Here is a 24616-nt window from a genome sequence, read left to right as displayed (position 1 = left end):
GCAAGGAATCATAAAACCCACTGACAAATACCCCTTCCTCTTGGTTCATGTGGGAACCAATGACACTGCAAGCAATAGCCTCCAGAAGATCAAAAGAGACTATGAGGCTCTGGGCAGGAAATTGAAGCAATTAAATGCACAAATTGTCATCTCATCTGTCCTCCCAGTTGAACGACGTGGCCCAGGGAGAGAGAGAAAAATCGTGGAAGTGAACAGCTGGCTTCGCAAATGGTGTAAACAGGAACGGTTTGGATTCTTAGATCACGGACTGCAGTTTCTTGAAGATGGACTTCTGGCAAGCGATGGGCTGCACCTCACAACGGTTGGGCGGAATGTTTTTGCCAAAAATCTCAGAAACCTCATCAGGAGGGCTTTAAACTGACTAATGTGGGGGAGGGAGACAGTGCTCCTGAAGGTAGGAGTCCAAATGTCATAGACCGAATGGAGCAAACAGCACACAGACCTAGTAATGGGAGGAACAAATCCTTAAATAAGAGACACGGGGGAATGATTAATGGACTTCAATGTCTGTACACTAATGCGCAAAGCATGGGTAATAAACAAGGTGAGCTTGAGCTCTTGGTACAGCAAACTAAATATGACATAATAGGCATCACTGAAACCTGGTGGGATAAGTCCCACGACTGGAACGTAATAATGGAGGGATACAATCTATTTCAGAGAAACAGACCAGACAAGAAAGGAGGAGGAGTGGCATTCTATGTCAGGGATGTGTATACCTGTGAAGAGATCCAAGATTTAGAACCTCAAAGCCAAAGTGAGAGCATTTGGGTCAAAATTAAGGGAGAGAAGAATAACAGGGACCTCATTGTGGGAGTTTACTATAGATCCCCAAGCCAAACGGAGGACATAGATGATGCCTTCCTGGAACAGATGGCCAAGCATGCAAAAGGAAGGGAGATAGTAGTAATGGGGGACTTCAATTACCTGGATATTTGCTGGATGTCAAACTCAGCCAAGAGCATAAGGTCAAACAGATTCCTCACTGGCCTTGCAGACAACTTCATTGTCCAGAAAGTGGGAGAAGCAACAAGAGGAACAGCCATTTAGATCTGGTCCTAACCAATGTTGATGACCTGGTTAGTGGGGTAGAAGTGGAAGGATCATTAGGCGCGAGTGATCATGCTCTTCTGAAGTTTACTATACAGCGGAAAGGAGCAGCCAAGCATACTAGGACTCAATTTCTTGACTTTAAGAAAGCCGACTTCATAAAACTTAGGGAAGTGCTGGGTGAGATCCCATGGACAGTAATACTAAAAGGAAAGGGAATTCATGATGGCTGGGAGTTTCTTAAGAGGGAGATAGTAAAAGCACAACTTCAGGCAATACCAATGAGACGGAAACATGGAAGGTGCCTAAAGAAGCCAGGGTGGCTATCTAAAGAACTTTTAACTGAGTTAAGATTAAAAAAGGATGTGTACAAAAAATGGAAAAGGGGGGAAACCACCAAAGAGGAATTCAAACAAATAGCCAGCACGTGTAGACACAAAGTCAGAAAAGCTAAAGCACAGAATGAACTCAGGCTTGCTAGAGAGGTTAAAAGCAACAAAAAAGGCTTTTATGGGTATGTTCGTAGCAAAAGGAAGAACAAAGAAACAGTGGGGTCACTCAGAGGAGAAGATGGTGAAATGCAAACAGGGGATACCGAAAGGGCTGAACTCCTCAATGCCTTCTTTGCCTCAGTCTTCACCGATAAAGAAAACAATGCCCGACCTGAAGAATTTGGAGCAAATGATTCAGCAGAGGAAACACAGCCCAGAATAACTAAGGAGATAGTACAAGAATACTTGGCTAGTTTAGATGTATTCAAGTCTCCAGGGCCAGATGAACTGCATCCAAGAGTATTAAAAGAACTGGCAGATGTGATCTCAGAACCACTGGCAGTCATCTTTGAGAATTCCTGGAGAACAGGCGAAGTCCCGGCAGACTGGAGGAGGGCAAATGTTGTCCCTATTTTCAAAAAGGGGAAAAGAGAGGACCCAAATAATTACCACCCAGTCAGTCTGACATCAATACCAGGGAAGATTCTGGAGCAGATCATTAAGCAAACAGTCTGTGAGCACCTAGAAAGGAATGCTGTGATCACCAATAGTCAGCATGGATTTCTGAAAAATAAGTCATGTCAGACTAACCTGATCTCGTTTTTTGACAGAATTACAAGCCTGGTAGATGAAGGGAACGCAGTGGATGTAGTCTACCTTGATTTCAGCAAGGCATTTGACAAGGTGCCCCATGATATTCTTGTAAAGAAGCTGGTAAAATGCGGTCTTGACTATGCTACCACTCAGTGGATTTGTAACTGGCTGACTGACCGAACCCAAAGGGTGCTCATCAATGGTTCCTCTTCATCCTGGAGAAGAGTGACTAATGGGGTGCCACAGGGTTCTGTCTTGGGCCCGGTCTTATTCAACATCTTTATCAACGACTTGGATGATGGACTCAAGGGCATCCTGATCAAATTTGCAGATGACACCAAACTGGGAGGGGTGGCTAACACCCCAGAGGACAGGATCACACTTCAAAACGACCTTGACAGATTAGAGAACTGGGCCAAAACAAACAAGATGAATTTTAACAGGGAGAAATGTAAAGTATTGCACTTGGGCAAAAAAAATGAGAGGCACAAATACAAGATGGGTGACACCTGGCTTGAGAGCAGTACATGTGAAAAGGATCTAGGAGTCTTGGTTGACCACAAACTTGACATGAGCCAACAGTGTGACGCGGCAGCTAAAAAAGCCAATGCAATTCTGGGCTGCATCAATAGGAGTATAGCATCTAGATCAAGGGAAGTAATAGTGCCACTGTATTCTGCACTGGTCAGACCTCACCTGGAGTACTGTGTTCAGTTCTGGGCACCACAGTTCAAGAAGGACACTGACAAACTGGAACGTGTCCAGAGGAGGGCAACCAAAATGGTCAAAGGCCTGGAAACGATGCCTTATGAGGAACGGCTAAGGGAGCTGGGCATGTTTAGACTGGAGAAGAGGAGGTTAAGGGGAGATATGATAGCCATGTTCAAATATATAAAAGGATGTCACATAGAGGCCCTGGAGACTTGAATACATCTAAACTAGCCAAGTATTCTTGTACTATCTCCTTAGTTATTCTGGGCTGTGTTTCCTCTGCTGAATCATTTGCTCCAAATTCTTCAGGTCGGGCATTGTTTTCTTTATCGGAGAAGACTGAGGCAAAGAAGGCATTGAGGAGTTCAGCCCTTTCGGTATCCCCTGTTTGCATTTCACCATCTTCTCCTCTGAGCGACCCCACTGTTTCTTTGTTCTTCCTTTTGCTACGAACATACCCATAAAAGCCTTTTTTGTTGCTTTTAACCTCTCTAGCAAGCCTGAGTTCATCCTGTGCTTTAGCTTTTCTGACTTTGTCAAGAAGGACACTGACAAACTGGAACGTGTCCAGAGGAGGGCAACCAAAATGGTCAAAGGCCTGGAAACGATGCCTTATGAGGCACGGCTAAGGGAGCTGGGCATGTTTAGCCTGGAGAAGAGGAGGTTAAGGGGAGATATGATAGCCATGTTCAAATATATAAAAGGATGTCACATAGAGGAGGGAGAAAGGTTCTTTTCTGCTGCTCCAGAGAAGCGGACACGGAGCAATGGTTCCAAACTACAAGAAAAAAGATTCCACCTAAACATTAGGAAGAACTTCCTGACAGTGAGAGCTGTTCGACAGTGGAATTTGCTGCCAAGGAGTGTGGTGGAGTCTCCTTCTTTGGAGGTCTTTAAGCAGAGGCTTGACAACCATATGTCAGGAGTACTCTGATGGCGTTTCCTGCTTGGCAGGGGGTTGGACTCGATGGCCCTTGTGGTCTCTTCCAACTCTATGATTCTATGATTCTATCAGCTCAGAGGTGAGAGGTGGAAGGGCAGTTGTATTATATGGAACCTCCGAAAATCTTGTGAAGCAGTTCCTCCTCCGGCGAGGAGGAAACCTCCGCCTCCAGTGGAAAGGAGGTGCAGGGAGCAGAAAATGCCAGGGAGAGCCTCAACACTGAGCCTGAGCAAACAGGAGAGGAGGGAAGTACCCCTTTGCCAGCACCCATTCTGCGCAGTAGGTTTCAGTGCAGGGAGGGGAGGAGAAGGATGGGGGTCACGTGACTGTTATGCTGGGGGAGGTACAAAGACCGACCACTCCCAGATTCTGCTAGCGATTGAGCCAGACATGAACTTATGACGCTCTTTGCTGTAAATAGCTTGCACTAAGAATAAAGCCTGGAAAAGACAGGTCAGAGTCTTGCCTGTTTGTTCTCGAGCAACCACACCAGCATCTGACATTTTCATATAATTTTTGAAAACCACTTTTGTTTTTTTTTACAATCAAGTGGTGTGTAATTTTTATGAAATAAATAAATAAATCACATGCAGCCAGGCCCTCAAGGAAGACGGTTGCTATCTCATATGGAGTTAAGCATTTTTCACTGGAAATGTAGAACCAAGTTATTTTTAAGTAAACTCTTGAAAATGCAAAGTATCGGATTGTGTTCAATTCAAAGCAAAGCAGCATTAGGAAAGTGACACTAGGACAAATGTTTGTGTAAGTTATTCGGGGCGCTGCCATGGCGTTCCCTCTCACTCGTCAGCCTCGCCATTGCTTTAACAAACAAAAACAGTGTAAATCAGGGCCACTGGGTCAAAATGGTCACAGCGTAAAATGTTCTGACCGGGTAACAGCTGGTTTTCCTAACTGCTATCGACTTCTCTGAGTCATCACGGAACAGCACATGAATCACAGCCGCTGTGCTGTTACTTTTATAAGCCCTTGTTCCCACAGGCTCATGAGCTAAGTTTTCATTCCAGCCTCTGTTTGGGGTTTACAATGACGTCTAATGTTTAGAAGATGTCACTGAAATGGTCCTCAAGGGGCCAGGCTGTGTGCTGGTTACGCACATTTCAAACTCATTGCACCACCTTTCTTGAACTCTATTTAGGTTCAAGTGCTCAGTGATTCCCATTAAGTTCTGTGGGACAAAGAACTTTCACGTTATTGAATTAAATGGTCTTAAGTGTGCCTGCTTATTCCCCCCTTTCCCATTCATAGTTCTCCCTTTGCTTCCCTGTTTTCTGCAAACTTGTCAGCCTCAAGTTTGTGATTCCCCAATGTTGATGTATATATTTTTTTAAAAAAATGGAGCATTTCTTGCAATGTTTTCTTGGGAGCTTGTGCACATTTGAGCATTATTTAACTGTTCACTTTTTCCTCATTCAGATTAGGATGGAGTAGTTCACACCTGCATGTTTCTGAATCTGTATCTAGGGGGCGACTTCAGCCTTTCCTGGACATACCAGTAGGCTTTCCTTGTGGTGTTTCTCCCTGCCTTCTGGTTTCTGGATTATATTATGTACCTGTAGGACAGATAGCTGCTCATGCCCCTTAAAAGGGGGGTGGGGGTGGAAGCCCTGCCCACACAAAAAGTGTGCAATTGAAAATTCCTCCACCAGAAATAGTTAAGAGTGCAGCCAGAAAAGATGTGAAAGCCTTGAAGAAAGGGGAACAGTCGAAAGTGACCATTGATCCACACAGCCCTAAACCCTGAAGCAAATGGTCTGTGCCCCCAAGTGGGATGGTTTGGAACCTAAGTTCCTCAAACTTATTGGCTCTTCACTGTAGCAGACAGACCCGAATTTAAAGGGGGAAAGCACTGAGAATGTGGTGTTTGAGGGTAGCATCATGCGGAGTAGGATGGGGATTAAGTGGGAATAAAAGCAGCCGCAAAGAGGCAAACTATACGCTAACAGCTGTTAATGCAGCCAGGTGTCTTTTAAAAAATGTTTCATAATGTTATTCATAGTTAATGCTATCTGGGTTTTTTGCCGTTTTAATGCTTTGAATAGGTTTTGGATTGTTTTATTATTTGCACAATACCCTCAGGTGTCTCTACTCCCACTTAAGCATGCATAAGGTACACCCTTGGTTTATGCAAAACTATATGCAAGGACAGTCTGCGTTATTCTTAAAGCAGCCCGTAAGGCAGCAGCTGTGCAATGGAGCCTTTGATAAGCACGTAGCCCAAGGCCTCTTACCCACTGATGCCAGGGACTCACATCTCAGCTCTGCTAAAGCACAAGTGTATCCACAGGAAACCGTCCCAAATAATCCTTTGCAAACACACTGTTGACATTAGCTCCTACGTGCTGCTGCGTTCAGGAGTTACCGGATCTCAGGGGCTTTGATTACCCTCTGGGGGCCTCTCTGGGTATGTCATTGTCCTAATAACCTCCAGCCACATGACAAAAATTAAACAAGAGGCCTTTGAATCTGTTGCTGTGGAAGTATGAAGTCAGCTACGGAGGTTTCAAGGCGTTCGTCTCTCCTCCGTCTTTCTCAACAATAATTTAAATACCAGTAATTGAATTGTCCAAAGTAGCAAGACTTCTGATAAAGAGAAAAAAAGGAGTTCCTTTTCTGTAGACATATTTAGAACCGCCCTGGAAAGGCTAAAAATGAGTAGAATAGCGATGCATTATTTCATCATTTAAAAAAATAGAGTGGGAGGGGCACAAACTACCAATGAAATGATGCTTTTCTGTCCCTCCTGCTCAGACAATAGTTAACTTGGGGTTAAAGATTAACAGACTGACAAGGAACTGTATAAATGCCCTGTGGTTGGAACACAGGGCTAGCTGAACGTGAGGAAGCGAACGGGTGCTCCTCTCCAGACTCAGCTGCTTTGCTGACTGGTCTCCTTCGCCATGTGTTCCACAGGCCTCCGCGGTGAGCTGCTGCTCCTGATCCTCTGCCCTGGCCTCATCCTCGGGGCTGCTCTCCAACCCATGCACTGTGCCCCATGCACTGAAGAGGAGCTTGTGCTGTGCCCGCCGGTACCTGCCAGCTGCCCTGAAACTGCTCATCCGCCAGGCTGTGGCTGCTGCCATACCTGTGCCCTCCAGCTGGGGGAGCCCTGTGGAGTATACACAGCCCGCTGTGGCTGGGGGCTCAGGTGCTCTGTGCCCCCAGAGGAACCCCGGCCCCTGCACGCCCTCCTCCATGGGCAGGGCACCTGCCTTCTCGCCTCTGACATGGCAGAGGCTGCAGGTAAATAATGTGCCTTCCTGTTTTGCATACTGCTTTGCATGTCTAGCAATTAGCGCATGGTTAACTTACTTATTTTATTACATTTATATGCTGCCTTATTCTTCCAAGGAGCTCAAGGTTCTCCTCCTCCCCATTTCATTCCCACAACAGCTTTGTGAGGAAGGTTAGGCAGTGATTGGTCCAAGGTCACCCAGGGAGCTTCATGGCTGAGTGGGGATTTGAACTCTGCTCTCCCAGGTCCTAGCCTGACACTCTAACCATTACACCACACTGGCTGTGGCAGAATGCCAAGAGTATGTGCCTTTGACATTAGATCTTCTCCACAGCAAGCAGCCAGTGGCCAAAAAAATGTGGGAAATGTTCCTGCGTGTCAGAAAGCTGAGCTGTAGAAGCCCAGGCTGGGCCCAGTGCCAGGGCAAAGGATTCGTCCACTGAACATTCCAGGTTTGATCCTGAGGCAGCAAAGGTGGAGCTGAGCTCTGCCTGAGACCTTGGAGATCTGTCCCATAGGAGTCAGATCCACAGTGTGACTCCTGAAGGCACACCTTCACTAAGGGACATTTTACTTATGGAGAAATTTGGGGTCTGAGTGCAAAGCCAGGGGTATGTTGCTAAACTCTCAGTCAGAGGAAGAAACCCCCCAAGGGGCCTGCCCCCCCTTCACCTGTGGCAGCCATGCTGATGATGTTAATGTGTGTGTGTTGTGGAAGAAAAGGAAGGAAGGAAAATATTTGTTGCCTCTTTTCTGTCCTGCTCCTGTGCCTATTTCTGCTCCTGTGCAGACACCTGACAAGCAATAATTCTCTCTCATTCACATCCACACCATTTAATTTCTACTTCTCAGCCTGTTGTTAAAGGCATAGGGGTTACGGGTAGTTTTAATAGAAATCATAGAATCATAGAATCTTAGAGTTGGAAGGGATCCAAGGGTCATCTAGTCCAGCCCCCTGCAATGCAGGAATCTCAGCTCAAGCATCCAGGACAGATGGCCACCCGACCTCTGCTTAAAAACCTCCAAAGAAGGAGAGGAAGGAATCTACTGAAAATAGATTCAATAAATGCTGTTGAAAATAGAATCTCTGCACCACAGTCCCCATCACTGGGATATGCTTTAAATTAATCAGCTCTGGAATACCGTTTCAGATGTCAGTGAAAATATTTATCATCTTTCACGGGACTAGACCTGTCACTACAGCTAGGAGCAAAGCATGTTGTGATCACCTGGGAGCAACCACAGACTCCCACCTGCCTTTAAACTCTCCTGTGCCCAGTTTAGCTTCTGTGGTGCCAATATTTCAGCTGTTGAAAATTACATTAAGCAAACCATAGGAAACTTTGCAGAACTGTGGCTTGATCATGAATGGATAGAATTTTGCTTTCCATTAGGATTCAGCCAAGGATTTACAAAATACTTGTGAATTCCTGAACATGTCTCTTCTGCCCCCCATTTTCTTGTAGTTCAAGAGTCCCTAGTACCGGTAATTCCCATGGCTCAATTTGGTCATAAGGATTGCTTAAATGGAAACTGACACTTTGACACTAGCCAAAGTGCTATGATTTGAAGTGTAATGAAAAAAGACTTTTGCCTGCTGCCTCTCCCCCACCCCCCGGCCACATAGTTAGATCCAAGAGGTTTCCATCAAAGTCTTAGATTTCACTGCCACAATCCCTTATTTATAAATCTCTCTACACCCCACCCCCACAAGGCTTCTATTTGTTACCCCTTCTGTTGCCTCCTTTTTGCTCACCTACAAACTTTTTTGCACATTCAATTAGTACTTTTTATTTGAAAATTGCTTCAAGTGCTCTTCCCACATTGCACATGGGCAAACCTGGGGTTGCCATTTTCAAAAGGAAGCAACTTGCATGATGCAAATGTTTGCAAACGTGTATTTGCCATAGTCAGGCAATATTTTTTCAATGTACATTGTAACCAAAAGCCATAATGGTTCATTTGCTCATGGTCTTTAATAGTAACACTCTAGCATGATGGAAGTAATTGTTCTAGGAGCAATGTTCAAAGACATCCTGTTTTCATGCTTCAACACACATTAAAGCCACACTAGAGCTTGCTCTAAATGCAATATTGGTAGTCCTGCATTTTGTCTTTCTGACCAGCTGAATGCTTGCTGTCTCCTTTGGACACCTATGAGCAATGTCACACCATTAACAGAAAGAAGCAAAGGGCTGTTGTTTACAGCAGTAGAAATTATCTTTCATTTCAGGATGCCCTCTCTTAGCTCTTGCATATGTTTGAATTTCTGAATTAATTGCTAGACTTTCTGTAATAAGTCACACTGTAGGGTTTTGAAAAATGTTTCTTATAAGAATAAGAGTTTGGATTTGATATCCCGCTTTATCACTACCCTAGGGAGTCTCAAAGCGGCTAACATTCTCCTTTCCCTTCCTCCTCCACAACAAACACTCTGTGAGGTGAGTGGGGGTGAGAGACCTCAAAGAAGTGTGACTGGCCCAAGGTCACCCAGCAGCTGCAGGTGGAGGAGCGGGGAAGCGAACCCGGTTCCCCAGATTACGAATCTACCGCTCTTAACCACTACACCACACTGGCTCTTATAACCAGTGCTGGCTTCTGGATCTTTATACTCTGCACTAGAATCATCAAAATTCTGTATCTGTCTAACTCACATTTGTGATAAGAAAAGCTGAATCCGGAAATAAACAAAAATTACTTTTACGTGTACTTGTGATGGTTTTATTCCTCCTTCCTCTAAGAAATGCAGATGACACAAACAGTTCTCACCACTTGCTCCTTTTTATGCTTACAGCCTTGTGAGGAATCATGGGCTGAGAAAGAGAGACGGGTTCAAAGTTGTCCAGGGAGCTTCATTTGTGGAGCAGAGATTTGAACTTGGGTCTCTCCAGTCTTTGTTCAACACTGCCTGATAGATTCATTCTAAGATGAGATTCATCTTAATTGGCATTATTCTTGTTTTGCATGATTCTACCACTATTAAAAAAATATCCCATAATTTATACAGCTTCTGTTAATCACGAAGAAGGAAAAGGTGTTACATAGGCTACTATTGGAAAGCTGCATCTTCTGGCCTTTGAAAATCATAGCAACTCATCTGCACTCTCCCTAGGCACTGCCCTACACTGATTTCACAGCTATATGGGCTAGATATTTTCTTTTACTTTATTTAAGAGATCCAAGATTCTCGGGAAGTTGAATTATTATAGACAATACGGTGTTTTCAAGTTTTCATAAAAACCATGGCACACACAGAAAACTCCATATAAATGTCTGTTTTTCCTTGAGGGATGGAGGTTCCAGCCAGGATGACGTAGCTCTGCTCTTCTAGAGCTGCCATTCATTTCCGCGGAGCTTGTGTGGAGTCATGTTTCCATTTGTGCTTCTCCCCTGCTAGAGTCCCTGGAAGCAGAAGACATGCCCCATGAAGACCGTGACATGACAGCTGATCAGCAGGACAACACCCAGCTGACATTTGCTGCTGGCCAAGATAAGCCTGTCCCTTGGAATTCGGTCGCTGCCCATGAAAGTGTGAAAGCCAGGAGACTGAATGAACTTAAGAAGTTAAAGAAACAAGTGAGTTCTCTAACATCCATTTTCTGTTGTATCTGCACACTAAATTGAAGCAAAGCAGGCCATCAGTAGAAACATAATTTAGAATGCCATGAAATTAATTCCTTAAACCATGACAAATTATATGCGTCTAATGTGGTATAAATAGCAAGTGTTCTGGGCCTGGCCATGGGGAACTCCAGTTCATATTCCCACCCACTCACCAAACTCGCCACATGGATTTAGGCAAGTTGCCATTTCATAGCCACGAGGCTAAAATGCCACACACGAACTAGTTGGAAAAACAGTGTTGGGATACGTGTCTAGGGTAGGGCCAGTTCAAGACATTTTGCCACTTAGGGCAAATCAGAAAACTCCTCTTCCCTCCCCCCCCCAACCACCTGAGGCGACGAGAGGCAGCCTGGGGAAACCACAGCATGCGGAAGCAGCAGGGGATCACAAGGAGGCCGGAGAGGAAATAGGCAGTGGCAGTGATGGAGGGGCAACTCAGGGGGCAACTGGGGTGGTAGCGGCAACTCCTATCTGCAGGGAAGGAGAGAATCCGTTGCACTGCTGAAAGTTCTTCCAGATGTTTGGTCAGAATCTCCTTTCCTTGTAATGAACCCATGGGTTCGGGTCCTGCTCTCTGGAGCAGGAGAAAACAAGCTTGCTGCCTCTTCCATGTGACAGCCCTTGAGATATTTGAAGATGGCTATCGGGGAAGAAATGGAGGCAGTGAGAGATTTTACTTTCTTGGGCTCCATGATCCCTGCAGATGGTGACAGCAGCCATGAAATTAAACGACGCCTGCTTCTTGGGAAAAAAGCAATGACAAACCTAGACAGCATCTTAAAAAGTAGAGACATCACCTTGCCAACAAAGGTCCGTATAGTTAAAGCTATGGTTTTCCCAGTAGTGATGTATGGAAGTGAGAGCTGGACCATAAAGAAGGCTGATCACCAAAGAATTGATGCTTTTGAATCATGGTGCTGGAGGAGACTCTTGAGAGTCCCATGGACTGCAAGAAGATCAAATCTATCCATTCTTAAGGAAATCAGCCTTGAGTGCTCACTGGAAGGACAGATCATGAAGCTGAGGCTCCAATACTTTGGCCACCTCATGAGAAGAGAAGACTCTCTGGAAAAGACCTTGATGTTGGGAAAGATGGAGGGCACAAGGAGAAGGGGACAACAGAGGACGAGATGGCTGGATAGTTTTCTCGAAGCTACCAGCATGAGTTTGACCAAACTGCGGGAGGCAGTGGAAGACCGGAGTGCCTGGCGTTCTCTGGTCCATGGGGTCATGAAGAGTCAGACACGACTAAACGACTAAACAACAACAACAAATCATGTCTCTTCTCAGTTTCCTCTTTTCCAGGCTAAACATACCCAGCTCTCTCCACCATTACTCATAAGGCTTGGATTACAAACCCTTGATCATCTTGGTTCCCTCTTCTGCACGCATTCCAGCTCGTCAATTTCCTTCTTAAATTGTGGTGCACAGAGCTGGACACAGTACTTATGTGGTCTGACCAAGGCAGAATAGAGTGATACAGTGGTACCTCAGGTTAAGTACTTAATTCGTTCCGGAGGTCCGTTCTTAACCTGAAACTCTTCTTAACCTGAAGCGCCACTTTAGCTAATGGGGCCTCCCGCTGCTGCCGTGCCGCTGGAGCACGATTTCTGTTCTCATCCTGAAGCAAAGTTCTTAACCTGAAGCACTATTTCTGGGTTAGTGGAGTCTGTAACCTGAAACGTATGTAATCCGAGGTACTACTGTACTATGGCTTTCCTTGATTGGGACACTATACTTCTGTTGATGCAGCCTAGAATAGCATTAGCTGTTTTAGCTGCTGCATCACATTGTGGACTCATGTTAAGCTAGATCCTTTTCACATGTACTGCTAGTAAACCAGGTATCTCCCATCCTATATTTGTGCATCTGGTTCTTCCTGCCTAAGTGCAGAACCTGACACTTGTCCCCATTTTATTCTGTTAGTTTTTTCCCCTTTCTCAAATCTGTTAAGGTAATCTTGTATCCCGATTCTGTATTTTGTGGCATTAGCAACCCCTCCCATTTGTTTTGGTTTTTTTTTAAAAAAAAAATATTGGTTTTCTCTTATAACACACAGACAAAAATACAAAAGAAAACATTTGATTTGACACAACATAAAAACTTAAGAACAATAAAAGCACACAAAATAAAATAAGAATTTTTTCTTCTTGTTCCCTGGTGTATTTACATTGCTAAAAGACTTCCTCAACACCCTCCAATCTGGATTTCATCATATCACATATTTAGCAGTTCCCAGTTACATGCAACCCCTTCCATTTGGTGTCTTCTGCAAATTAAATGAGCATCCCCTCAATACCTTCATCCAAGTCATTAGAAGCATCAGAGCCATCATGTATATTACACCCCGCAGAGGAAAACAAGGACAAGAAATGTAGGTTCTAGCCTACTCTGTAGTTAGGATACTGGATTTCAGCAGTTTACAGCTGGAAAATACTCCCAGACACTAGGCCCAGCCAGCTGATCTTTCACCATGTTCCATATTTATCCTATGTTCAATGCTCACATATAACAATATACTCACATAGCACTGTAATGCCAATAAACATTTGCATTTGGTATCTTAATTACAAAGTTACTTGTTGTAGGATTATAATACTCTTACAAAGCTGTTGTGAAAGGAATGTAATCAAAACTCTGAAAACTGTAAGGAACTATATTTACTATTTATTTACTAATAAATAAAGTAATAAGCAGAGAAGCAGTCATAGCAGCAATGTTATGAATTAGGATGGGAGGGTTTGCTGAGTGTCCTGTGTCTACAAAGAAGTGCCACTTGAGAGCACCAAAGAACAGAAAGTGAGCTGCTTAAGCAGAACAGCATGGCGTGATGGAGCTCAGTCCATGTGGTTTGTCATAGAATCATAGAGCTGGAAGAGACCATCAGGGTCATTGAGGCCAACCCCCTGGAACGTAGGCATCTTTCACCAATGTGGGGCTCAAACCCATGGCCCTTGATTAAAAGTCTCCTGCTGGCTGAGCTGTCACAGACTTAAGAGCATGAGTATTATGAATACCTTTGACAATGACCCTTGGATGCAGTAGATTCTCTTATTTGTCTGAAACAACAACTTGTGTTGTTAGATAGCAAGAGTCATATAAACATCGTCTGGTTATATAATGCCAAGGTTTCGGGTTCAATCCCCGCATGGGACAGCTGCCTATTCCTGCATTGCAGGGGGTTGGACTAGACAGTCCTCAGGGTCCCTTCTAACTCTGTGATTTTGTGCTATCCAGCCACGAGTAAGGCCCTTTGGGTTCAAGGACTACAGACTTTAAAATGCATTAATAAGTAGTTTGCTCCAGATTTCATTATAAAAAGTTGTTTATATATCAGTTCTCATATGTTATTATTTAACACTTCAATATTTACAATATTCTTTCAGGCACCATGTAAAAAAGAACTCTACAAGGCGCTGGAGAAGTTAACCAAAGATCAACAAAGAATCGGAGGAGAGATATACAGATTCTATTTGCCCAACTGTAATCGGAATGGATTTTACCACAGCAAGCAGGTAATCTTGTTTTGGGGGGTAGGGATGGATAACTGCTGGTTTCTCTCAGATACACATTTTTTCTTTCTTTAATTCAGTTTGCATCAGTTTGTGGTTTATTAAATAATTTTAGGGTCCTCATGAGAATCCAGCAATATTTTATTGTGTCTATCTCCTGAGGCATACATGTTGATATTTTCATGCACACTTTTATCTCATGCACACATTTTTGTTACCATGTTGCAGTTGGAGAATAGCATCACAAAATATGGAGAAAGGCCAGTTTTGAAGGATAGCTATGTTTCTGTTCATATGTTGTTTTGAGAAGTGCAAATTAGGTACATTTGCATCCAAACATGAAACAAATTTCTTCCACATCCCTGGAGTCAATAGCTAGAGTCAATTATTCCCATGTTGCTGACATAAATGCTTTCTTTGGGAGAAGGCCTCTGTCTGCAACATGACAGAGCACAGCAACATCCTATGGTAGAAAATGGTTTTCAGTTTTACAGGCTTAGAATAAAAAAGGAAGAGGGGGAGAAAGTGCTTTGGAATTAGCTCTATGCAGACTCCTCATTTTGAGTACAAGTGTGAAGATCCCACTCATCACAACATTAATATCCATGTGAAAGATATGTATGGGACCTACAGATGCAGCTACTATGGGGGTGATCTGTATGCTGTGCAGTTCATGCCTTCTGCACATTTGGAGGATACTCAAACATCAGTCCATGTACAAACGTTCTTCCGTAGGCATGGATATTGGGTGCAGAGAGTGGGAGGCCTTGCTCCCACAACAGCAAATCATTCCATTACATTGTCTGAACAATCTGAAGTGTAGGTTCTCAGTCTCCACACATTTTAGTAATATTGCCTCAATAGAGACACTCCATATCCAACATTATGCACATATAATTGATTGAGCAATGCAAACATATGGCTGAGTGACAATTGCTGTTTGCTTGAATTACTAATTTTATTTCTACCCACATTGAGTAGCCAGCATCCCTCCGATGTGTTTCAGAATTGAATGACTCCCTCAAATAACCTCATCTCATGAAGCATCTACTCTATTTCAATTACTTTGAAATAAACTTAGTCATTTACCCCAACTAGTGTGAAACTTCACTTGATCGAAGTCCTGCAAAATGCTGGTGTGTCTATCCAAAAGATGGGAGCAGAATTCCTGGATCCATCGAAGTGACCGGCAACCCTGAATGTGAACAGTATTTTGAATCACAAGAATAAGAGCAAATATACAACAAAGTTTATGCAAGTAGACTCCAATTTTTCCACAGTCAAGGAAACCCTCAGGCAGCAGGTCTTTCAGCACAGACTGGTCACACAGCCTAGTCCTAGGCATGATTTCTCAGATGCAAAGCCCCCATGATCCCAGGATGCACTGCCTGTCAGTGCATATAGGACTGTGACCTAGTGTTGCAGGGGAAATCCCCAATATTGTCTCATCTTGTAATCTTAAAGAAGATTGGACAGTGGAGATGCTGGACCTTCACACCTTCAAATGTAGAAATAACAGTAACAGGACTACTTTTGTAGCCTGATCATATTTCATGATTCATAAACAGTGCTGGATTATTTATTTTAATTTTTTTATATATTTTATTTGCATTATTAACTTATAAATCTGTATTCTTCAACACTTTGATACTTAATATATGATACTTTTAATATTGTTTCTCTGAAAATATGCACTTTTTCTGTTTTCAAAGAGCACTGTAGATCAGTTAATAGAGTGCAAAAATTATGGAGAAAATAGTTTTGTCAATGATTACTTTTGTATCATGTATTTATGCCATTTGAAAGTGTAGTGTAGATATGAGAACGACACCAAGTACAGTTCTAGTATTTATTTAAAAGCCTGTTCCATTTTCTTTTTCTTTCTTTCTTTTTATTATGCTTTATTATAAACACCACCAAAAATCAAAAAGAAAAACCATACATCTATGCCAATTGTTACACCAAATACAAAATAAACAAAAGAATAAAACCATATATTCTGACAGTAGATCTTCTTCAAGTACATCTAACTTCCCGTCTTCTCCATACTTCATTTAATATTTACAAACTTATTGCATAAACCTGTCTGTTCATTTTATAATAAAGTATTATTCTCCTGTGATCTTGTTTCTTATTTGCAGAAGTTACTCAAAGGCAGCGACCTAGTTCATACTGCAACAATTCTTCTTTCGAAAACCTCCCACTTTGCAATAAATACTTGTTTTGACTTATCTTTCATTTTTTTGGACAATTTGGCTAACTCTCCATATTCGGCTAGTTTTTGTAACCATTCTGACCTGGAAGGGATTTTATCCCTTTTCCAATTAGTCACTATTAAGATTCTCACTGCGACTGTAGCGTATAAAAAAAAACTTATTTTACATTCCTAGGAATGTCTGGCCCTGTTATTCCGAGTTGAAAAGCTTCTGGTTTTTTAAAAAATGAAACCCTAAACATTTTTTTAAGTTCTACATAGATGATGTCCCAGAAGATCTTAATTTTTTTAACATAGCCACCACATGTGGAACATAGTGCCAGTTTCTACACCGCATCTCCAACAAGTACTAGATACATTTTTTTTTTACATTTTGGAAAGCTTCCATGGCGTCAAGTACCAACAATATTGTATTTTTTAGAAGTTTTCCCTCAAAGTATAACACGCTGGCCTTGGCTAATAAAGCAAGATGAGCGCTGCAACCCCAGAGTCAGCCATGACTGGACCTAATGGTTAGGGGTCCCTTTACCTTTACCTTTATAACATGCTGTGAATTTCCAATTAACTTTCCATAAATTTTCCCACTCTTTCATTTCTATATTATACCCAAAATCCTGGGCCCATTTAATCATGACAGCTCTCACCTCCTCCTCCTTGACTTCCCAGTCAAGGAGGAGGTGGTACACCTTCGAAAGAGTTTTTATTTTTGAATTAACCAAATCCGCTTCCAATCTGGATATTTCTGGTGCGAACCTGCTTTTTTTATCTGTTTTAAATGTTTCAAACAATTGATAATAATGAAGCCAGTCTGCTATTTGCTCTCTTATATCTTCAAAGCTTTTCAGCTTTAGATCATCGATTTCTTCCCTTAATAAAATTTTATATATTGGCCAATGTCCACCCGTATTTTTCCTCTTTACCGCAGCTTCTTCGATTGGTGATATCTACCAAGGTGTTTTGGGCTCTAAAAGATCTTTATATTTCTCCCAGACTGTGTATAGGGATTTTCTGGCAATGTGATTCAAAAAGTTCTTGTGAATTTTAACTTTCCTGTACCACAGGTACACATGCCACATGTGCCACTGTTGTCATACCCCTCTAAATCTAACAAGTCTGCGTCCTGAAACGTGCACCACTCTTTTAGCCAGGTGAGGCAGGCGACCTCATTTTAGGTCAGGTTGGGGAAAGCCTCCTCTTTCTTTAATGTCAATTAGGATTTGATGTTTAATTCTAGGTCTCTTCCCCTGCCATATCAATTTCGAGATATCTTTTTGCCAGGTTTTGAGGCAGCCTGTCCCACCTAGTATCGGGATTGTTTGAAACAGAAAAAGTAATTTAGGAAGCATGGTCATTTTGATGATGGAAATTTTTCCTAAAAATGAGGTTTACCCTGTTCCATATCTCGAAGTTTCTTTTTGTTTCATTCCAGACTTTCGTATAGTTATCTTGAAACAAATTTATATTTTGGGTGGTAATCCAAATACCTAGGTATTTTACTTTATTACTAATCTCTAGGCCAGATGTTTTTTCCAAATCTTCCATTTCTTGCACTGTTACATTTCTGACCAACAATTTCGTCTTAGAGGGATTCAATTTAAAGCCTGCTGCTTCTCCAAAAAAATTAATTTACTTGAATGCTCTTATCAAGCTTTCTTTTGGATTTTTGGTCATGCTGAGTAGGTCATCAGCGAATGCTTTAAGTTTGTATGCCTTGTATGCCTTGTCTCCTAGTGCTATTCCTTTGATGCCTTGATCTTCTCGTATTAGATTATTCAGAACTTCCAACACTAAAATGAAGATCAATGGAGACAATGGACACCCTGGCCTGGTACCTTTACTTATTAAACATTCTTCTGTGATGTTTCCATTGATAATTATTTTGGCTCTTTGTTCGGAATAGATGGCATTAATCCCTTTGTAAAATTGTTCACCGAGCCCTATTTTCTACACCAGCTTTTTCATGAATTTCCATGATATGTTATCACTGAGCACAGTTCTAAAGGTAAAGGTAAAGGCACCCCTGCCTGTTCGGGCCAGTCTTGCCAGACTCTAGGGTTGTGCGCTCATCTCACTCTATAGGCCAGGAGCCAGCACTGTCCGCAGACACTTCCGGGTCACGTGGCCAGCGTGACAAGCTGCATCTGGCGAGCCAGCGCAGCACACATTCCATTTTCATAGCATGCTGACATCACTCCTCCATTTCCATGTTCAATTCCATGGAGCAGCTCATCCCCTGGGCATTTGTCCCGTGACTCCTAGGCATGGGCCAAGAGGTCTGTCTTTTATCCCACTGCTTTCCCCAGGAAAACCCACTGATTACCACTGAACTGGAACAACCATCCATTGGGTTTTCTACAGATGGTTCTGATTCAGCAGTAAACAGTGGTTTTCCCCAGGGAAAGCAGTAACTTTCACACATAGACCCTGTAGTTGCTGCTGCCACAGGAAAAGCCTCCCACCCATGTGGCCTGGCAGGGTGGAAGCACAGCTCAACAAAGACAGTTCCTCCTAACTGGGCATCAGTGTGAAGGTCGCCATGCAAGAAAGAACGTCCTCCTCTTATAGTGTCATAAATCAATAAGACTACAATGTATAACATTTAGCATATGTAAAATCTCACAAGTTGACGTTGTGTTATTTAAGATGAATTATGAAATAAACTATTTTCTTTTGACACTCTCTCTTTTGCTTTCATCAAAGTGCTGGCTTGAACACTGAGCTGCAACAAGCACAAATGTTGTTATGAGCCACTAATGGCCAGAGATAGCAGGTGGGGAGGTACATTTGCACGTGTATTTCAAGATGGATGGGAGTTCATCGTGCATCGCCAGCCACCCCATGTGGGGTATGCAGTATTGGAGGGTTTCCACTTGGCTGTGCATCACAATGCAAATGCATATCAATATATATATCCACCTCCTCTCTTCATGCACAGCTCCCAGCTGAACAGGACATCTCCCTTGCTACACTGAAACAACCAGCACTCTTTTAGCCTAAAGTCTGCAGCTTCTCTGTCCTATAGGCTCATTTTGTCACAGCAGTCGTGAAGCCCACTGGGTAACCTTGAACCTACCATCACACACAGGTACTCCTGTCAAAGCTTATTATATGAAAAATTCACTCACTATCCACATCAAAACAGCCAGACCTGTGTGTAGTACTCTAAACAAATAAGCGGCCAGGGCTGTCTTAATCATAGGCTCCAGGGGTGCAGGGCACCTGGCGCTGGGCTCTCAGGGGTGCCAGGCCAAGAATCCAGGGCCCGAGAGTTGGAGTCCGGGGAAGAGCCTGCCGGCTGGTTGGAGCGCTGTGGTGGGCTCTTCTGCTGCGGGCAGCTCTGTGCTGCAAGTTCGGGGGGCAAGTGAGCCAACAAGGCACTAAGGCAGCCAGCCGGCTCTGCCCTCCTGCATGCCTGGGATTGGCGTAGGGCCGTGGAGAGGCCTGCCCAGCACACTCTGCTTACACCATGCAGCAACCGGCTTTGCTCAGTCGCTGACACCAACTCGTGTGGGGGATGGGGAGGAGAGGGAATGAACAAAGGAACAGTTTTACACAGAGGGCTTGAGAAATGCAAGAAAACAGCAAAGTAGCTTGAGGGTGTGTGTGTTCTCTATAAGGAGGGATTTAAAAATAACCTTGAAAGTGAGGAGTATCTTTAGTGTTTCTTTCTCCTTCTACCCCTCCCCACTCTTCTTCTCCACCTCTCCCCCCAGGCAACCCCCTCCTCCTTAACAGTCACCCAGCTTTATGGGGACAGGGAGAATGTTGCAGGTCTGCATGTGTGCCCTGTTTCTCACTTTCCTTCCCTGTAATAACAAAATATTTCTGCTTCTGATCTTAATCTTGTTTTGCCCTCCCCACACTCCCACCCATGTGCACACTAATTTCGGGAAGGGCAGGCTGGAGCTGCCACGTGGAGAGCATCAGCCCAGCAGTGGTATTGCTTAGGCTCCCATTGACAAATGTGCTCCCACTTACATACGTGCCAAAAATAGCACAGAAAATGGGCGGGGTGGAAGCAGAATGGGGAAGATCCCACTTAGGGTAAGGAGACCCCAGTGAAAGTGACTCCCACAGGGGAGCTGCAGAAAGAATGCAGCTGGTCAAGGGAGCCTTAGACTCCCAAAAAGTCAAAAACCACTGCTCTAGTGTTTTGCCTGCACTGAGCAAAGTCCCCTATAACTGTTCTCCTACAAAAAACAACAACAAAAAACTACACAGCATGCCCCTGCAAGGATCTCTTGGAGGCAGCAGTGTCTTTGAAGACTTGCTGAGGGTAAAGTGATTTGGGTGAAACAAAAGCCAATGATTTGCAGAAGTGGGTGGGACAGGAGCAGGCCAGTGGGCACACAATGCATTCCCCCGACAGCCATAGATCTCTTCCCAGTGCACAGATAGCCTGTTCCAAATAGCTCTCCATAAACACGTCCTTTAAGTATTAAGCTCTTGCCATCTAGCAAAATTGCTCAGCACTTTTCATACTTTAAATATAATTTGAATGGCTAATACAGGAATCTCTGTGGAGCCATCCATGGTTACTCAGTTTAAAAAAGGAAAAGGAAAAGTGTGAGCAGAGATACCAAAAATGATTTCCCAAAAGGTTTTTAAAAACCATTACTTAATTTTAGGGCTCGGGTCAATAAGGGATTATGCTATGCTAATGTTTCTATGGAATTTAGTCATAAAAAGTTCAGCCTGTACTAAAAACTAATTAATTCTGAGGTTTTGGTATGCATTGAAACTTCCTTCTCCTCGTGCACAAATAGCAAACATTGTGCCCTCTGGGCTGTGCTTGCCAGGGAGGTGGAATGTGATATTCCAAGCTCCAAAGACTATTGCACTGTATGCCAGGGGGAAAGGACATTTTCTGAGGGAGCTTGAGAGATAATAGATCTGCTTACAGGCGATGCTAATTTCATTTTCTGTCACTTATGTGGGGATTTATTCAGTTTATTTATTACTCTCCTTAACATACTGACCCAAATATGTAGAGCAACCCAGCAAGCCTCAAGAAAGTTCTTTGGCTGCTTGTGGGGAACTGCCAAGGGGGCAGGGCAAGCACTCGGAGGCTGCAGTGCATTCAGCGCTGGCCCACCCATGAGGCAAGGTGAGACAGCCACCTTGGGCAGCAGGATCCACAGGGGCAGCAGATCCAAGGAACACGTGACTTGCTGCTGCCGCCACCATGCTGGCAGGGCATCTGTGGCATACTCCTGGGAGCAGGAATCGGCTGTCTCTTGGGTAGCCCATCCCAGGCGGCCTCTACAGAGACCTCTTGGCCAAAGTGAGGCACTGCTGGTCTCGCCTCACTGCCTCGATGCCTCGATGCCAAAATGTCTTGGGCTGGCCCTGAATGCCTTGGTGGTCTGCACTGGACCAGCACATTTACCAGCTTTGCAGAACTGGAGCAGAGAAATGCCTGTGATAGCAACAGTGCATCTGGAGGAAAAGCCTGCCTGTCCTCAGGTTCCTAGAAGGGAGTGAAGATGCCAGTCTGCACACGGAAACACATTTAGTGCCTTGGAGGCAAGGCAGGGCTCTGTTGTGGGGTCTGTTCCTATATTCAATTTAATAATAATAATAATAATAATAATAATAATAATAATAATTCTTTCTTTCTTTCTTTCTTTCTTTCTTTCTTTCTTTCTTTCTTTCTTTCTTTCTTTCTTGTCCATCTGGCTGGGTTTCCCCAGCCACTCTCCATGGCTTCCAAAAAAAGATTAAAAATACATTAAAACATCAGTCATTAAAAACTTCCTTCAACAGGGCTGCCGTCAGATAGTTATTTCCTTGACATCTGGTGGGAGGGCGTTGTATAGGGTGGGTGCCACTACTGAGTAGGCCCTCTGCCTGGTTCCCTGTTACCTCACTTCTCGCAGTGATGGACCCGCCAGAAGGCCCTTGGAGCTGGACCTCAGTGTCTAGGTTGAACGATGGGGGTGGAGATGCTCCTTCAGGTATATTGCATAATATAAAGGTCAAGGTAAAGGTACCCCTGACTGTTAGGTCCAGTCGTGGACGACTCTGGGGTTGCAGCGCTCATCTCGCTCTATAGGCCGAGGGAGCCGGTGTTTGTCCACAGACAGCTTCTGGGTCATAGAATCACAGAATCATAGAATCATAGAGTTGGAAGAGACCACAAGGGCCATCGAGTCCAACCCCCTGCCAAGCAGGAAACACCATCAGAGCACTCCTGACATATGGTTGTCAAGCCTCTGCTTAAAGACCTCCAAAGAAGGAGACTCCACCACACTCCGTGGCAGCAAATTCCACTGTCGAACAGCTCTTACTGTCAGGAAGTTCTTCCTAATGTTTAGGTGGAATCTTTTTTCTTGTAGTTTGGAACCATTGCTCCGTGTCTGCTTCTCTGGAGCAGCAGAAAACAACCTTTCTCCCTCCTCTATGTGACATCCTTTTATATATTTGAACATGGCTATCATATCACCCCTTAACCTCCTCTTCTCCAGGCTAAACATGCCCAGCTCCCTTAGCCGTTCCTCATAAGACATCGTTTCCAGGCCTTTGACCATTTTGGTTGCCCTCCTCTGGACACGTTCCAGTTTGTCAGTGTCCTTCTTGAACTGTGGTGCCCAGAACTGAACACAGTACTCCAGGTGAGGTCTGACCAGAGCAGAATACAGTGGCACTATTACTTCCCTTGATCTAGATGCAATACTCCTATTGATGCAGTTTGTGGTCAACCAAGACTCCTAGATCCTTTTCACATGTACTGCTCTCAAGCCAGGTGTCACCCATCTTGTATTTGTGCCTCTCATTTTTTTTGCCCAAGTGCAATACTTTACATTTCTCCCTATTAAAATTCATCTTGCTTGTTTTGGCCCAGTTCTCTAATCTGTCAAGGTCGTTTTGAAGTGTGATCCTGTCCTCTGGGGTGTTAGCCACCCCTCCCAGTTTGGTGTCATCTGCAAATTTGATCAGGATGCCCTTGAGTCCATCATCCAAGTCGTTGATAAAGATGTTGAATAAGACCGGGCCCAAGACAGAACCCTGTGGCACCCCACTAGTCACTCTTCTCCAGGATGAAGAGGAACCATTGATGAGCACCCTTTGGGTTCGGTCAGTCAGCCAGTTACAAATCCACTGAGTGGTAGCATAGTCAAGACCGCATTTTACCAGCTTCTTTACAAGAATATCATGGGGCACCTTGTCAAATGCCTTGCTGAAATCAAGGTAGGCTACATCCACTGCGTTCCCTTCATCTACCAGGCTTGTAATTCTGTCAGAAAACGAGATCAGGTTCGTCTGACATGACTTATTTTTCAGAAATCCATGCTGACTATTGGTGATCACAACATTCCTTTCTAGGTGCTCACAGACTGTTTGCTTAATGATCTGCTCCAGAATCTTCCCTGGTATTGATGTCAGACTGACTGGGCGGTAATTATTTGGGTCCTCTCTTTTCCCCTTTTTGAAAATAGGGACAACATTTGCCCTCCTCCAGTCTGCCGGGACTTCGCCTGTTCTCCAGGAATTCTCAAAGATGACTGCCAGTGGTTCTGAGATCACATCTGCCAGTTCTTTTAATACTCTTGGGTGCAGTTCATCTGGCCCTGGAGACTTGAATACATCTAAACTAGCCAAGTATTCTTGTACTATCTCCTTAGTTATTCTGGGCTGTGTTTCCTCTGCTGAATCATTTGCTCCAAATTCTTCAGGTCAGGCATTGTTTTCTTTATCGGAGAAGACTGAGGCAAAGAAGGCATTGAGGAGTTCAGCCCTTTCTGTGTCCCCTGTTTGCATTTCACCATCTTCTCCTCTGAGTGACCCCACTGTTTCTTTGTTCTTCCTTTTGCTACGAACATACCCATAAAAGCCTTTTTTGTTGCTTTTAACCTCTCTAGCAAGCCTGAGTTCATTCTGTGCTTTAGCTTTTCTGACTTTGTGTCTACACGTGCTGGCTATTTGTTTGAATTCCTCTTTGGTGGTTTCCCCCCTTTTCCATTTTTTGTACACATCCTTTTTTAATGTTAAAAGTTCTTTAGATAGCCACCCTGGCTTCTTTAGGCACCTTCCATGTTTCCATCTCATTGCTATTGCCTGAAGTTGTGCTTTTACTATCTCCCTCTTAAGAAACTCCCAGCCATCATGAATTCCCTTTCCTTTTAGTATTACTGTCCATGGGATCTCACCCAGCACTTCCCTAAGTTTTATGAAGTCGGCTTTCTTAAAGTCAAGAAATTG

General features: G+C 43.8%; 1 protein-coding gene across 1 annotated transcript; it reads left to right on the top strand.

Annotated features, from left to right (window-relative positions):
* The first annotated feature begins 6671 nt into the window (after positions 1-6671).
* On the top strand, positions 6672-19088 carry IGFBP1 (insulin like growth factor binding protein 1). Its single transcript, XM_081881804.1, has 4 exons — positions 6672-7071; positions 10461-10639; positions 14074-14202; positions 15298-19088. The coding sequence occupies exons 1-4, from the start codon at positions 6729-6731 to the stop codon at positions 15427-15429; spliced, it is 783 nt and encodes a 260-aa protein (XP_081737930.1). The 5' UTR covers positions 6672-6728; the 3' UTR covers positions 15430-19088.
* Positions 19089-24616: the final 5528 nt, after the last annotated feature.

This window comes from Podarcis erhardii (assembly GCF_964252035.2).
Source record: "Podarcis erhardii genome assembly, chromosome: 12".
Taxonomy (NCBI): Eukaryota; Metazoa; Chordata; class Lepidosauria; order Squamata; family Lacertidae; genus Podarcis; species Podarcis erhardii.
This window is presented reverse-complemented; position numbering and strand designations above follow the sequence as displayed.